General features: G+C 52.1%; 1 protein-coding gene across 1 annotated transcript in view; it reads left to right on the top strand.

Moving 5' to 3' along the window:
• CAPN2 (calpain 2) overlaps positions 1-15,601 on the top strand; it is a 56,298-nt gene that overhangs the window by 15,989 nt on the left and 24,708 nt on the right. The window contains exon 3 of the mRNA XM_004605413.2: positions 14,491-14,609. Coding sequence (XP_004605470.1) covers positions 14,491-14,609 — 119 coding nt within the window. The remainder of the gene's footprint in view (positions 1-14,490; positions 14,610-15,601) is intronic.

Genomic DNA, 15,601 nt, shown 5'->3' with positions numbered 1-15,601 from the left:
TGGCGGAAGGGCAAGGAGGAGGGAGAGGAGGAGGGAGCCCACAACAAATATTTTTGCTCCCCTCTGAGAGAATTTTCCAGCCGCCCCAGCCGTCTCGCAGCCACGGGCCCAGACACCTGTGCACAGAGCTGGCCGCAGGCCGCAGGCCGGAGCCTGGAAATGTACAGGCAGGCCCTTGGCTTTAGCGTCTCCGAGGAGCTGAAAGGAGCCATTCACAGCTCTGCCTGGGAGTGCTCAGAGGGGGTCAGGGTGGGCCCCGAGTGAACACCATGCAGGGAGGCTGTGGTGGGCCCGGGAGGGGGTGGACCCCGCCAAGACACTGAGGCTTTCACGGAGGCAGACGCGGGCCTTGAGTAGGGTGCAGCAGGCCCCGGTCCCCACGTTAGAGAAAGGGGCTGTGGGGTGCGGACTTGGAGGGGCGTCCTGGGGGGCTGTTATGCCAAAGTGGCTTCCAGGCCAGGGAAGCAGCTCAAAGGGCTGGAGCACGTGCAAGAGGCCTGGGTTCAGCCCCCGACACTGAGCACTGCTGGGAACAGCTGCTGAGCACAGAGTGGGAGTTGCTCCTGAGCACTGCCGGGCATGGCCCTGGATCCTGCTGTGGCTACAGAAACAGTGACAATCCCGTGGTGACAGAATGGGTGACAGTTCTATAGCAAGGGCCCTCCAGGAGAGAGAACCAGGCGAGTCAGAAGGTGCAGGTGCTTTGGCCCCTAAAGGACCCCCTGGATCTTGCAGTGTGGTTTTTCTTTGCTTTTGTTTGGGGGCCACACCAGCAGTGCTCAGGGCTTACTCAGGACTGGCTCAGGGGATGCCGGGGATCGAACCCAGGGCCGGCCGCATGCAAGGCAAACTCCCTAGCTCTCTCTGGCCCTATCTTGCTGTGGGTTTCTTGAGGGGAAGCAGATGAAGATGCTGTGGAGCTCCCCCCCCCCCCCCCGCCGCACTCCAGGGCAGCCTGAGGGGCGGGTGGTCCAGGAGGGGGCGGGCAGCATGCCTGCCGAGGGCTTCCTCTGGAGCTTTGGTCAGTGACTAGTATCTGCCTCCGTGCTTGTTCTTCTCCTCATTCACCCCGCCAGGAGCCACTTCACTCCCCCCAAGAGTTTCCAGAGACAGATTCCTTACAGCCAGTGGGACACCCTCCCCCCCCTTTCCTCTGTGCAGTGACTAGAACAGACTGCCCAGGGCTGTGAAGCTATTCTGGGATGGACCTTGCCCCCCCCACCCCGCAGCGGGTGAAGGGGAAGGGGCGAGCAGGCAGAAAGGGGGTGAGACAAGGAGAGTGGGGACTGCGCCCTGCCCGGCCCCCGCCTCTGCGGGACAGATGGGGCCACTGGACGAGTAGGCTCCTAGGTGCTGACCAGATCCTTCCCTTGTGGCGGGTCCTTCCCACCTCCCTCTGGGGGCCTCCCGGAGTCGTGCTTGGGGACCTTTCCCCTCTTCTTCCTTCCAGTTCGGGAGTTGGGGGCCCCTTGGACCCCATGCCTGGAAGCTGGAAAGCAGCTAACAAGACCTCCTCCTGGCACTGTGAAGCAGAGAAGGAGCCTGGACAGTGTGGAGTGGACGGGAAGGAAGCCCAGGAAAACAACAGGGCGGGGGCGGCGGGGGGCCCTAGGGACTGGGCTGGAGGAGCAAACAAGCAACCAGAGGGGACCTAGAGGACAGGCAAGAGCCAGAGAGAGGCCCCGTGAGGGTGGGCTGCCCAGGGGGCTTCTGGGAGGCAGAAAAGGGCTCTGGCTGGTGAGCAAATGCAGCCGGACATGGAGCCTGGGTGAGAGCTCTGCCTCCCGCTGGCCACACCTTCTCCCGGGGATCCCGAGGAGGGGACCCTCGGGCTCACCCAAGTCCATTATAAGGAAATTATGTTTTCCCCTGGAGCTGAATTCCCCGCCCCCACCCGCTCAGGACTCCTGACCCCTCTGTGCTCAGTGCCACACTGGCCACGGAAATCCACGCCTCCCTCCCAGGCCTCTGCTTTCTAAGGCTGACCCCGGTGTGCGGTGAGGGGGTCACTGTGAGGGGAGCAGAGTCTCGGGCCGGAGAGCTGACTCGAGCATGGCTGACACACGCGCGGCTCTGGCTGAGCCCCCAGCCCCAAATGCTCCCCCGGCCCCCAGCCCGGCCAGCAGGGACAGGTATGGTCACCCGCAGCACCCACTGCGACGGAGCTCACCAAAAGTAATTTTTTAAAAAAAAACATTAGGGGCTGGAGTGATAGCACAGCGGGTAGAGTGTTTCCCTTGCACGCAGCCGACCCGGATTCAATTCCCAGCATCCCATATGGTCCCCCAAGCACTGCCAGGAGTAATTCCTGAGTGCAGGGCCAGGAGTAACCCCTGAGCATCAATGGGTATGACCCAAAAAGAAAAAAAAAATTAAATTAAAGGCTGGATAAGTGGTATACCAAGCACGTAAGGTGCTTGCCTTGCATGCAGCCTGTAGGGATTAATCCCAGCATCCCATATGGTCCCTGAGGATAGAGCCAGGGGTCAGTCCTGAGCACTGCTGCGTGTAGCCCAAAACCAGAGACAAAAACGAAATAATTTGACCAAGGGGGTGTTGGGCCATACCTGGTGCTGCTCAGGACTTAACTTACTCCTGGCTCAGTGCTCAAGAATTATTCGAGAAAGGCTCAGGAGACCCTATGGGGTGCTGGGGATTGAACCTGGGTTGGCTGCATGCAAGGCCAACGCCCTACCTGCTGCATGATTTGCTCCAGCCCCACAAAATACATTTTTTTAAAATTATTTTTCTAGTGTTTATGGGAACTAAGCCTGGGTTTAGTGCCAACTTCAGGCAGGCGTGCGGGGGATGGCAGCAGCCTGACGTCCCCGCCAGTGGCAGCCCCGACCCGACCAGGCTGTACTCAGCTGGGGCATCCGGGTGGCCGTTGGGAGGAGGCAGGACAGGAAGGCCCAGCCTCCGTCAGCAGCCGCTCCTACCTGTGCTGGCCCCGAGGATGGAAACATTGGGGAAACGTCTCCCTCCCCACTTTGTGACCTCGTCACTGCAGTTCCCACTTCACTGGGCAGAAGGAGGGACAGAGGCCTAGCTGGTGTGGGAGCCGGACGTGGGAATGGCCAGTGGGTCTGGCCTGCACTCAGACCCTCAGTGACCTGAGAACCTCAGGGGCCTGTCGGGGAGGGGACGGCCTCGTCTGCCGCCTTGAATGACAGATGTGCTAACAGCTGCCTGCTGGGGGATTTGTGCCAGGCCACCGGCTTCCTCCTGGGCAGGCAGAGTCTGTCGCAAAGGCATCCAAGGACCAGCCCAGGCTCTCTGGGGTCCTGGGCTCCACGATGACCACAGCAGACTTGTGTGGCTACCAGGACAGGAAAGGCAGGGGAGAGGCGGGGAGTCAGGGCATAAGCCGGGCCCCACATGTTGGTGTTTATATAAGCCTTACTTCCTCCCGGTATTTAAGGCCCCAGCCAGAACCTCTCTCAGCCAAACTCAAGTGTTGTGAAGAAAGCCCGTCTATTCTGGAGGGAAGTCAGTACACAAAGAAGCATGTATGGGAGTCTGAGGAATGGGAGGAAGACACAGACGCTTTCCCAAGGGTCCTCAGGCAGGGGTGAGGGCTGTCCCCTAGCCAGTAGGAAGCTCGGGTGTCCGGCATCCCAGCTGCTGGAGAACAGCGGGGCAGGACAGCTGCTAAAGGCCTTAACAGCCTGCTCCGTGGGCCAGCGTGGGATGTCAGCAGGGAGGGCATGTGTTGTGTATAGTGTGGGGGGGGGGTGGGGGGAACACTGGGGAAGCGTCTCCCTCCCCACTTTGCATTTCTAGCCACACTGCATTTCCCACTTCTCTGGGCGTGTCACCCCACTTTTCAAGGAATGTCTGTGCCCTTCACAAGGAAGGAGCACACTTTGGGGTTTCCAGACTCAGTGACTACAGTCTCACTGATTATAATCTCGCCGATTGGGAACCCGTTCTTATGGATGACCTGCAGAAAATATAATAGTTTTCATTGCGAATAACACATTAGGCTTTAAGCAAATGGTAAGTAGGGATGTAACCAGTGACCTGTTACAGGCTGCGGACGTGGGTGTATGGTAATAAAACCACATTCTCAGTGCACGGGACACATTGCAAAGCAGCTAAAAATAACAGCAGACTATGGAGATCTGAATTTCCAAAGGGGCCGGGACAATGCCACCCCTTTGTCCTATTTATCTACTTTTCATTTTCCCTCGTGGCGCTCTTGCTGGCCGCCCCTACGCTTTGGGGCCTTGCTTTGTGTTACTTCACATGTCTTGCCAACGGGTCCCGTTAACAAAGAGAGCATTCTTATTTCTGCCCTCCCCAGGTTTCCCTGTAGAGAGGGATGGATTCGTTTTGCCTCTATGGACAAACGTTTAGCTTGTCTCTAGTCTTTCTGTGAGATGCAGTCGGTGCCCTCGTCCCTGGGCTCGCTGGTGAGCTGTGAGGAGAGTCCCCGCTGCCTCTCCAGGTAATCACACAGCTGATCTCTGCAGTCCAGAGGGTGAAAGTGATACCTCCGTGTAGTTTGACTTCATATTTCTTTTATGATGAATGAAGGTGAATCCCTCTTGGGTTTTTGTCTACGGTCTTTGGGCCACCCCTGTGGTGCTTGGGGGCCTCAAGGCCACACCTGGCAGTGCTGGAGGTGCCACCTGGTGCCAGGCATCGAACTAGGCTCCTGCAGTCAGCACCAGGCACCTGTGCTATCTCCCCAACCTATAATTAGAGTAGCTTTACAAGGTGTGTTCCTGTCTGATCGATCTCTTCCCTTTTAACTTATTTCCTGACTGTGTTTCGTGTGCAGTTTTTTCCATGTAAACTTTAGAAGAAGCTAAGTTCCAAAACTTTTTAAATCTTGTTATTTCATGGGATGGCATAAATGTATTGTGCTCAAGAGTGACCCCTTGCTGTTCTCCAGGGACCATAATGGGTATCAGGGATTTGAATCTGGATTCAGTAGGATGCAGGGTAAGCACCTTAACCCCTGTACTATATCTCTGGCCCTTGAGGATGGGTTTTTCTGACTAAGAACAGGGCCTTCTTTTTCAGGGGTAAATGCTGGTAGGAGCCCTTCAGAACAAGACATGCTTAGTTGGTTAATAAGGATGACAAGGCAACCCCACACTAGTAGAAACATTTTTTGTCTTGTTTTTGTGTTGAGGTGACAGTTGGTAATGCTCAGGGGTTACTCCTTGCTCGGCACTCAGAAATCAGTCCTGGTGTGCTGGGGGAACTGTGAGGTGGGGGAGAGGGGGGTATGCCAGGGAGCAAACCCAGGTCGGCCATGTGCAAGGCAAGTGCCCTACCCACCGTACTACTCCAGCCCCAAGTAGAGACATTTTGAACGCTTAGATGTAATCTGTGTCAGAAAAATTCAAGAAGCAGCTTTACCAAAGCTCTTCCAGAAGGAGGTTCTGATCTATGTGCCAAAGGCAGCTTTCAAGATTCTAGAGCTCAGACCAACGGGACTGTGAAGGAGCAACAAGTGCCTGGAACCCAGGGTCACAGCTAAAGCCACACTCACCCACAGGGAGCCAGGGAACAAACGCCCTCCCTTCTCCCCGCAGCCCCGCCCTCTGCTCTCCTGCGGTCCCCACTGGCCAACCCCACAGCAGCCAGACGCCCTGGAGTCCAGAGTTCCTCCACCGAGGGCTGCTCTGGGTCAGAGTGGACGAGGAGCAGAGACTGGGCACGGAGAGGCAACAGGAAGAATCAGGCCCCACCACAATCCAGCTCTTAGATCTCTGTGACAACCAAGTTACGCCGACCAAGCAAGGGTCAGAAGGTTATCAGCAGCCACCCAGACTAAAGCGACTTTGCCCTTGGACAGAGGGCTTTCTCCTGCGCAAACCGGTCAGCCCTGGAGTTACCCCACTTATCCTCCTTGGGACTCGGTTCACTCTAGCCGGACCCAAGCAGCACTCAGCAGGACAAGTGAACAGACTCCAGCAGGAGTACCTTGGCTCCAGGCCTCTCCTCCGAGAGAAGTCTCTGCAAGCTTGTCCAGAGACAAATTTTCCAAGGTCATTTTCAGATAGTCTGAGCATGACAGAGCGAGCTGAGGATTGGATGGGAATGTCACAGAAATCTGGTTCAAGAAACAGGTGGCCCTGGAGAAGTACGAGGGAGACCTCGTTTCTTTACGCATGCGGACTCAACTAGGCTATTGCTAAAAAGGCCTGAGCCCCGAGTGCAGTCCACACTCAATACAGACTACCTCGCTTCTTGGAGCAGGGAACAGTTTTCATTTAACTTACACAATGGTTGGTCCAATCAGTGGCGATTGTCGTTTTTTTCAAGTTCCACACAGGCATTTATTTATTGTTTCTGGCACCCAATTCCTGTTCACATAACCTGATCAGATGTGTTCATTTGTTCTGCCTCTGTCATAACTTTGGCATTTATGACCCATTCATCTCTGAGTCACTCAGGGGTGCTGCTCCTAATCCCTGCTTCCGGAACCCTCAGCTGGGAAACGTGGGACTGGGAGAGGTTGTGGCAGAGCTTTCCTTGCTGGGAGGAAATCCTGAGCCTGCAAAGACCGTGCCGAAGGAGCCAGCAGGAAGTTAGGGAGAGAACCCTGCCCCCCCAACTGAACACTCAGCTGTAATCCCAGTCAGCCTCTGGACAAATGCCAGTGGAATTTATGAATTAGGTGAATTAGAAGTCAACACCTATAGGCAGAGGAGACCAAGTGTCCCCATAAAGGATCACTTAACTGAATGTAAGGAAGGGTGGGGTCAGGAAAAATCTTTAAAATTTGTTTGTCTGGATAGTTCAGAGGGAAAGGCACTTCTTCACCTCTAGCAGTGGCTGCAACAATGAGCACAGAACAGGGAGTTGCCCCTGAGCACAGAGCCAGGAGTGGCCCCTGAACACTGCTTGGTATGGGGGAGGAGATTACGTTTTTCTAAAATAAATTTCTTGGGGATGGAGTGATAGTACAGCAGGTAGGGCATTTGTCTTGCATGTGGCCAGCTTGGTTGGATCCCCGGCGTCCCTTAGAGTCCCCCGAGATCACCAGGAATGATTCCTGAGTGCAGAGCCAGGAATAACCCCAGAGTATCACCAGGTGTGACCCAAAAGCCTAAAAATAAATTTCTTGGTCCAGGTAGTGCAGGAGGTAAGGTATTTCCCTTGCATGCTGCCTCTTTGCCCGACCCTCATTCTATCCGGGCAAAGCACACGATACCCTGAGCACTGCCGGGTGTGGTCCAGATCACCAAAATAAATTAATAGTAGTTTATGGTTTATTTTCAGTAAGTGTTTGATTTGAATACCTATCTTATACACCTCTTTTCCCAGAGTCTCATGTAGATTTCTTGGGAGAAAGGGGTCATGGCGGAAAAGCTTAAGGAACCCTGATTCAGAGGTCAAGCACACACTTTTCTCAGACACCTCTGAATCCCATCATTATCTGAGACCCTCGGGAGAGTGAGCCAGTCTCTTTGGACCCAGTTCTGGCACCTTTGACAGAGGGTCATGAGTGTAATCTCGCTCCAAGAATTCTGTGGTGGGAAAAGGTGGTTACATGGTCATCCTTGGCAATAAAACATTGAGCACAGAGCCTGGCACCTAGCTAACATTCTCGTGAGCATTAACTAATGGAATCCTTGTCCAGCTCTTGTCTGTGAGAAAACTCCTGTGAGCAAATGCTAAATAAATAAACATAGGGAATTACCAGACTCAGATAAAAATATTTTGCCCTGTGAGGTGAGGAAAGAGTGAGGGAACCGGAAGTGTAAAAGAGAATTTCATGTTTTTCCACTTGATTAGGAATCTGGACCTCTGAGTAGCCTTTAACTCTCCCTTCTGGGGGCTCTGACTGCGTCTCCCGGCTCCAGAACCAGGGCTGCCAATGAAAATCGTTTTCAAAACAGAACACGAATCTTTTTGACTCTTGCACTGTGAGACGCATCTGACGCTTGCTTCCTCTTGCTGTTACTGTGATCTGGTGCCATTGTCTGTGTAACAAGACCAGCTTTCTGCTTCCTTTATAAATGACAAGCATGGTGCTTTTTTTATTTTTAGGGGGGAAGGCTCACAAACCAAGTCCAGGGTTCCAGTCATAGTTGGGGATTGAACTCAGGGCCTTCGCCTGCTAGGCATGCACTCCAAAGCCCTGAGGTGTGTGCTGTAATATTCATGGCATTCAATTATTAAAATGCAACACAGGATTTTGGGAAACTACCCCCTGGCTTGTCACCCCTTAGTTTTAGGACTGAATTGCAGTTGGAGATTCCTAGTGGGGTTGTTAAAGGAATCAGATTCTCCTAACAAAAAGAAATCTTGAACGAGATATGGTTTTTGTTGGTTTATTTTTGTTGTGGGTCTTCTGTGCAGTGCTCAGGAGGTCTGGGGTGTTTATGCGGGAGCCTGAGTATGCGATGCTCCTCAGGGCCTTCATGCCAGGTATTTCCTGGACCACCCCAGTATTGCTCTGAGGGCCAGGTGGTGCTGAGGAATAGAACTCAGGTCCGCTGCATGCAAGGCATAGCATGTAATTATGTGTATTATTATATAGTAATATTATTTTAATAATAATTTAATAATAATGAAAAGATTTGATAATAATTATAATTTAATAATAAATTAATAATATTATTATTCACACATAAATAAATGGTATTTACTTACATAAATATCACAATACATATACTACTGTGTACCTATTTAAGATAGCCTTAAACCCTGTGCTATCTGTCTGGGCCCAGCAAGGTACAGTTTTTATTTTATTTTTTTATTTAATTTAATTTTTTTTTTTGCTTTTTGGGTCACACCCAGCGATGCTCAGGGGTTACTCCTGGCTTTGCACTCAGGAATTACTCCTGGCAGTGCTTGGGGGACCATATGGGATGCCGGGGATCGAACCCGGGTCGGCTGCGTGCAAGGCAAACGCCCTACCCGCTGTGCTATCACTCCAGCCCCAAGGTACAGTTTTTAAATGAAACCCCAGATTAGAATCCAGAGGATTTGTCTACTAGAACTAGCAGTGATCCAGTGTGTAGAATTCCTGATCTTTATCCCAAAATGGTGCAATACGAAGGCTAAGCAACTCATGAGACTTCTACAAAGACCAAATCAAAGATGTAACGTGGGGGCTGGAGTGATAGCACAGCGGGTAGAGTGTTTGCCTTGCACGCGGCCGACCCGGGTTCAAATCCCAGCATCCCATATGGTCCCCTGAGCACCGCCAGGGGTGATTCCTGAGTGCATGAGCCAGGAGTGACCCCTGTGCATCGCTGGGTGTGACCCAAAAACCAAAAAAAAAAAAAAAAAAAAAAGATGTAACGTGTTCCTTGTAAACTGGAGTATGAGACAGCCTCCGTGCTTTGTGAGCATGAGTCACTCCTGCAGAGACTGGAAACTGAGTCAGTCTGAGCACTGAGCTGCCCGTTTGCAGGACTGGTGACCTCAGAAAGTCCCACAGAGCCAGTGTCATCATCTCAGAAGCGTCCCGGGACTGTGAAACCTTGCCGAGGAAGCAGTCGGAAAGCTCGGGGAGCATGGCTCTGCTCTGCCCCCGCCGGGGTGGCCGGGGGAAAGCAGGCTGGAGCCCGGGAGCACAGCCACTGATCTGGGGACTGCAGAAACACACAGACCCAGACACACACCTGACGCAGACACACACAGACATACAAATCTGAAACAGACTCACAGAAACACACACAACCCTGAAATAGACAAGTATACATATACACACATATACACAGATACATATATACACACACATACAGACAAACCTGACACACATTCACACACAAACCCTGACACACACACATACCACACATACACACATACCTCACACACACACAAGCTTGACATACACAAATTCTGACACGGACATACACATACACACATCTCCGACACAGACACAGACTCACAGGTACACACAACCACCTAAACAGACACACACAAACCCCAGTGCAGACATAGTCACACAAATGTTGATAAGACACAGATTTACAAATAGATACACAATAGTACAGTGGGGAGGGAGTTTGCCTTGCATACAACTGACCCAGGTTTGATCCCTGGCATCCCAGCTGGTCCCCTGAGCACGGCCAGGAGTGATCCCTAAGTGCAGAGCCAGGAGTAATAAAGAAATAAAAATGAGAAGCCCCTGAGAATCATCATGTGTGGCCCCAAAAGCAAAACAAAAACAAAAAACCAAATATATAAATAAACCTCCATACAGGCATACACACACACACATACATATATACACACAGAGAGACATACACATACACACAATGCCCAACACAGGCACACAGGTACACACACAAACCCTGACACCCTCTCACACAGCCACATCGTCACCTGCTCCTCCACCCCCTCCCTGTCCCCCATGGGCTCAACCATTGTCCTGTGACCGTGGCCTGGGCAGTGTGACCTTGGGAACACCAAAACTGCCCATCCTGTGTGAATCTTCTCAAATCCCAGGGACATCAGACGGGATGGGGCGCAGAGATGGCCCTGGAGTCAGGCCGTCCTGGGCACCCTTTGTGGACACTCAGGGACTGCAGTGCAGGACCAGATGAGGGGTCAGAATCCTAACCCTCAGCCCTACTTTATCTACAACCCTTTCCACTCTTGAATATCACTAGACCCAAGCTTAAGAATTTCTCCAAATTTTCTGGAAAATTCTCAAATAATCCAAAAAGAAATAAAAATCAGAAGCACAGGCATCTCCAGGCATGCCTTTCTTTAAGTGATATCATGAGAGGTCCCACAGTTGGGGCTGGAGCAATAGCACAGTGGGTAGGGCATTTGCCTTGCATGCGGCCAATTCGGGTTCAAGTTCCAGCATTCCATATGGTCCCCTGAGCACCACCAGGAGTAATTCCTGAGTTCAGAGCCAGGAGTAACCCCTGTGCGTCACCGGGTGTGACCCAAAAAAAGCAAAAATAAAATAAAATAAAGATGTCCCGGGGCTGGAGTGATAGCACAGCGGGTAGGGCATTTGCCTTGTACTTGGCCAACCCAGGTTCGAATCCCAGCATCCCATATGGTCCCCTGAGCATTGTCAGGGGTAATTTCTGAGTGCAGAGCCAGGAGTAACTCCGTGCATCGCTGGGTGTGCCCCAAAAAGCAAAAAAAAAAAAAAGAAGAAGAAGAAGAAGAAGTCCCAGTTAGTGGGAGAGGGTTGGCTGGAAAAGGAGGGTCTCAGGGCACGGTCCCTCATCAGGACGGCCCCAACACCACATGGTCTGAAGCACAACCTAGCCAGGCCTGAGTGCTGAAATGTTACGGGGAGTGGCCCAGGGGCCTTCAGCACCTCTGGGGAGCCCCACCCACAAAATAAAAGGAGCATCTTGTGACCTGAGGAACAGGTAACACCGGGTCCAGGATGAGCTGTACGGGGCAGACCAAGTGGGAACACGTGGAATGCTCAGGACAGGCTCGAAGGTGGCCTGTTGTACTGAGCCTTGGTCCACTCCAGGCATAGGTAGGTGTCCCCACCCCCGCGGGGTCCCCTCCCTGCCAGCGAGGGCCCCCAGTCCTTCCTTGGCCGGAGTCAGAGAACTCAGTGCCGCGTTCTCATCAGGTCTCATGAGTTTCTGATTTGTGTGTTTGGAACCACCCTCAGCAGTGCTCGGGGCTCACTCTGTGCTCTGGGGTCACTCCTGCGGGGCTCAGGCACTGTAGGGGTTCCAGGGATAGACCAGAGGACACGGTCAGCCGTGAGCAGGGCAATTGCCCTCCCCGTTGTTCTCTCTCTCTGGCTGCTCTGTACCGGGCCTTGAAGGTTGTCTCCGAGATCGGAGAGGCAGAAACGTGGAACCTTTTTTTTTTTTAGATTAATTTTTATTGAAAACACCATGATTTACAAAGTTGTTTATTATACACTTGTATCAAGTGTTTAGTGTCCCAACACCACCAGTGTGACCGTCCCTCCACCAATGTCCCAGTTTCTCTCCCAATCCCAACCTGCCCCCTTAGGCACATAACAAGTTTACTTTATATTGCTTATTCCAACAAAACTTTAAGAAATAGCAAATAGAATGATCAGAAAATAAATCAGTAAGAGCCAGTTTGTGATTCCTATATGATTTTGACCTGTGGAAATAAGAAATTTAAAACCACTTAATACAATAAATAAATTGCCTATTCCAGAGTTTTCAACCCTGGAATATGAAGTATATTCTATTAAGTTTTATACTTGGATCTCATTATAATAATCATGTCTCACATGTCACTAATAAGACTTTCAAAGTAATTCTATATTAATATATTTTGGAATTTACACGGGATAGGTAAAGCCTGCTTATGTAAGTTTTCCCCCTACACTTTATATAAACACTGTGGTTTACAGGCATTCAGTATTCCAACACCAATCCCACCTCCATTGCACCTTCCAGTTTTCCCAGCCATTCGTTAAGACTGTCCTTGTAGCAAACCCTCAGTAATTCATTTCATATTGCTTGTTATCAAATAGTTTTGCTAACAGGATGATCAAAAAATGTTTCTTTAGAAAAAAATTAGTGTCAATTGTTGTATCTCACCATAGAGACGTTAAGTTTTTGTCTGAGAGATTTCTAAGATACTGTTTCAGGTTAAGCCTTCTGTGTTTATGTTTGGTTAATTGAGATTGGTTGCCTTCCATCCAATCTGGTGTGTAGCTACTGGTTTATTAGTGTTGTAGAGGTTGAGATGTGGTTGGGAAGTACAAAGTTTAAAAAAATCTTTTTTTACTGAATCACTGTGAGATAGACCCTTACAAAGCGGTTCATGATTGGGTTTCAGTCATACAGTGTTCCAACATCCCTCCATCCCTCCATCAGTGTACAATTTCCCAGCACCAGTGTCCCCACTTTCCCTCCCATCATCCCCACCCCACCCCCACCCTGTCTTTAGGGCAGCACTTTTCTTCTTCTTCTTCTTCTTCTTCTTCTTCTTCTTCTTCTTCTTCTTCTTCTTCTTCTTCTTCTTCTTCTCCTTCTCCTTCTCCTTCTCCTTCTCCTTCTCCTTCTCCTTCTCCTTCTCCTTCTCCTTCCCCTTCCCCTTCCCCTTCCCCTTCCCCTTCCCCTTCCCCCTTCCCCTTCTCCTTCTCCTTCCCCTTCCCCTTCCCCTTCCCCTTCTCCTTCCCCTTCTCCTTCCCCTTCTCCTTCCCCTTCTCCTTCCCCTTCTCCTTCCCCTTCTTCTTCCCCTTCTTCTTCTTCTTCTTCTTCTTCTTCTTCTTCTTCTTCTTCTTCTTCTTCTTCTTCTTCTTCTTCTTCTTCTTCTTCTTCTTCTTCTTCTTCTTCTTCTCTCTCTCTCTCTCTCTCTCTCTCTCCTTTTGTCTCTCCTTTTGGGCACTGTGGTTTGTGATACAGATACTGAAAGGTTATCAGGAATATCCCTTTACCTACTTTTAACACTCAGATTTTGTCCAACATGATCATTCCCAACTATTATTGTACCCAGATTACTTCTCTATCTTACCTTACCTCCGCCACACACACACTTGTGGATGATTCCAACCATTGGCCATTGGCCAGTTTTCCTAACTCTTGTTTTCCCTGGTCATGGATATTAGTCTTCTATTCTATATTTTTCATATCCCAAAAATGAGTGCAGTCATTCTATACCTGTCCCACTCCTTCTGATTCATTTCACTGAGCATGATACTCTCCACGTCCATCTATTTATAGGCAAATTTCATGACTTCATTTTCTCCTAACAGTCGCATAGTATTCCACTGTATAGATAAACTACAGAATTTTTAAGGGGGTGGTAGATCTGGGGTTAAGTTTATTAGTGAATGGTGCTTTTTGGGTGTGGGCATGACTGCTGGGGTTTCTGGAAGTACTAGGAAGTGGGCAGAGGTAGCCTGGAGGTAGGCTTTTCTCAGAGAGTTTGGGGATTTCAGTCACAAAAGCCTGGAAATTTGAGTCCCCAAACCCACACACCTGATTTTTCCAGCAGGTTAATTTCTGGGTGGAGCTCGGTCCCGAGACAGTGGAGTCCAGCCGGGGGCATGGTGGCAATTTGGGGATGTGGGAGCAATCAGGTGCCAAGGCTGTGTTTGGGCAGGCACTGGGCTGACCCGCCCCGCTCAGGGGTGCCCCGGCATCTCAGCCATCCCGGTGGGAATCAACCCGGGACCCTCTGAGTCCTCTCCTGTCTTCCGTCAGCAGACACACACGAATGTGATATAGAGCTGTTGTGATAGTGAATGGGACGGTGGGGCCCCTGCACCATGCTGGCACGGCCGAGGCCCCGTCCGTCATCCCCATCTGGGGCCCCCACCCACCCCGCTGTGTCTCCTGCCCTCTCTCACTCTCCAAACCCTCTGTGCGTACTGACCCTCTGCTGCCCTGCCACAGATGGGCTGTCAGGCCCTGGGGCTGCCGCTGTCGCAGAAGGTTCTGCTGCCACAACTAACACATTTCTCTGCTTCCCCTCCCATACCACCCTGGCTGCTCCCTCCAGGGCACGGGAGGGCATGGGGCAGCCCTGGGGCCAGCCCTGGAGGTGGAGGAGGGCGTGGGACCCGCAGCTGAGCAGCCCCGGCTGTGTCCACAGGTGACTGCTGGCTGCTGGCCGCCATCGCCTCTCTCACCCTGAATGAAGAGGTGCTGGCTCGAGTCGTGCCCCCCAACCAGAGCTTCCAGGAGAACTATGCAGGGATCTTCCATTTCCAGGTAACAGAGCTCGACTCAAGCTTCTCAACAGTCCTGAGGGCCAGGAGCGGGTCTAGGGGTGAGGACAGGATCTGCGCTGGGGGCCTGGGGCCTAGAAGTCAGTGCTTAAGAGGAAGGTCCTGGGGGTCAGGAGAGGATCCTGGAGGTCGGGAACAGGTCCTGGTGGGCAGGAGAGGGTCCTGGGGGTCGAGAACAGGTCCTGTCAGTGAGGAGAGCGTCCCTGGGGGGTTGGCAACAGGTCCTGGGGGGAGAGGGTCCTGGGGGGTCGGGAACAGGTCTTGGGGGGCAAGGGAAGGTCCTGGGGTCGGGAACAGGTCCTGAGGGGCAGGAGAGGGTCCTGGAGGTCAGGAATAGGTCCTGTCAGTGAAGAGAGGGTCCCTGGAGGTCGGGAACAGGTCCTGGAGGTCAGGAACAAGTTCTGGGGGTCAGGAGAGGGTCCTGGAAGTCAGGAACAGGTCTTGGGGGGAGCAGGAGAGGGTCCTGGAGGTCGGAAACAGGTTCTAGGGGGCTAGGAGTCACCCTTGCCCCGTGGGGCCTGTCTCTGGAGAGTATGAGGGCCAGCAGGACACTCCCTGGCCTGCCCCTGACCTGGCCCCGATATGGGGGGTGGGACATGGGATCAGCAAGAAGGAAGCAGAAAGGGGGCCCAGAAAGTTCATTCCTGAATTCTCAGAGCAGTTTCTTAGGGGGTGGGGCAGGGGTCTAAGACTAAATGCAAGTGCCCCTCCTTCTCCAGTCAAGGAGGAAATACCCAGCAGTGCTCAGGGCTACTCTGGGTTCTGTGCTCAGGGATCACTTCGGGATGTGGCCAGGATTGAGCGGGACTTGGCTGGGAGTAGCACCCTCCAGCCCCCATTCCAGCCCAGTACCCCTGGGTGTGGTCCCCAAACAGAAATGTGCTGGGCAGAGTGCTCAAGATGCAGGTGTGGACACAGGGGGTGGACCTGCACCCCTGTCCTCCTTGACATCGCAAGGGGTTTGCACCAAGGGCC

Source organism: Sorex araneus, chromosome 9 (genome assembly GCF_027595985.1).
Source record: "Sorex araneus isolate mSorAra2 chromosome 9, mSorAra2.pri, whole genome shotgun sequence".
Classification (NCBI taxonomy): domain Eukaryota; kingdom Metazoa; phylum Chordata; class Mammalia; order Eulipotyphla; family Soricidae; genus Sorex; species Sorex araneus.
Note: the sequence above shows the minus strand (reverse complement) of the source record. Positions and strands in the feature narration are given on the sequence as shown.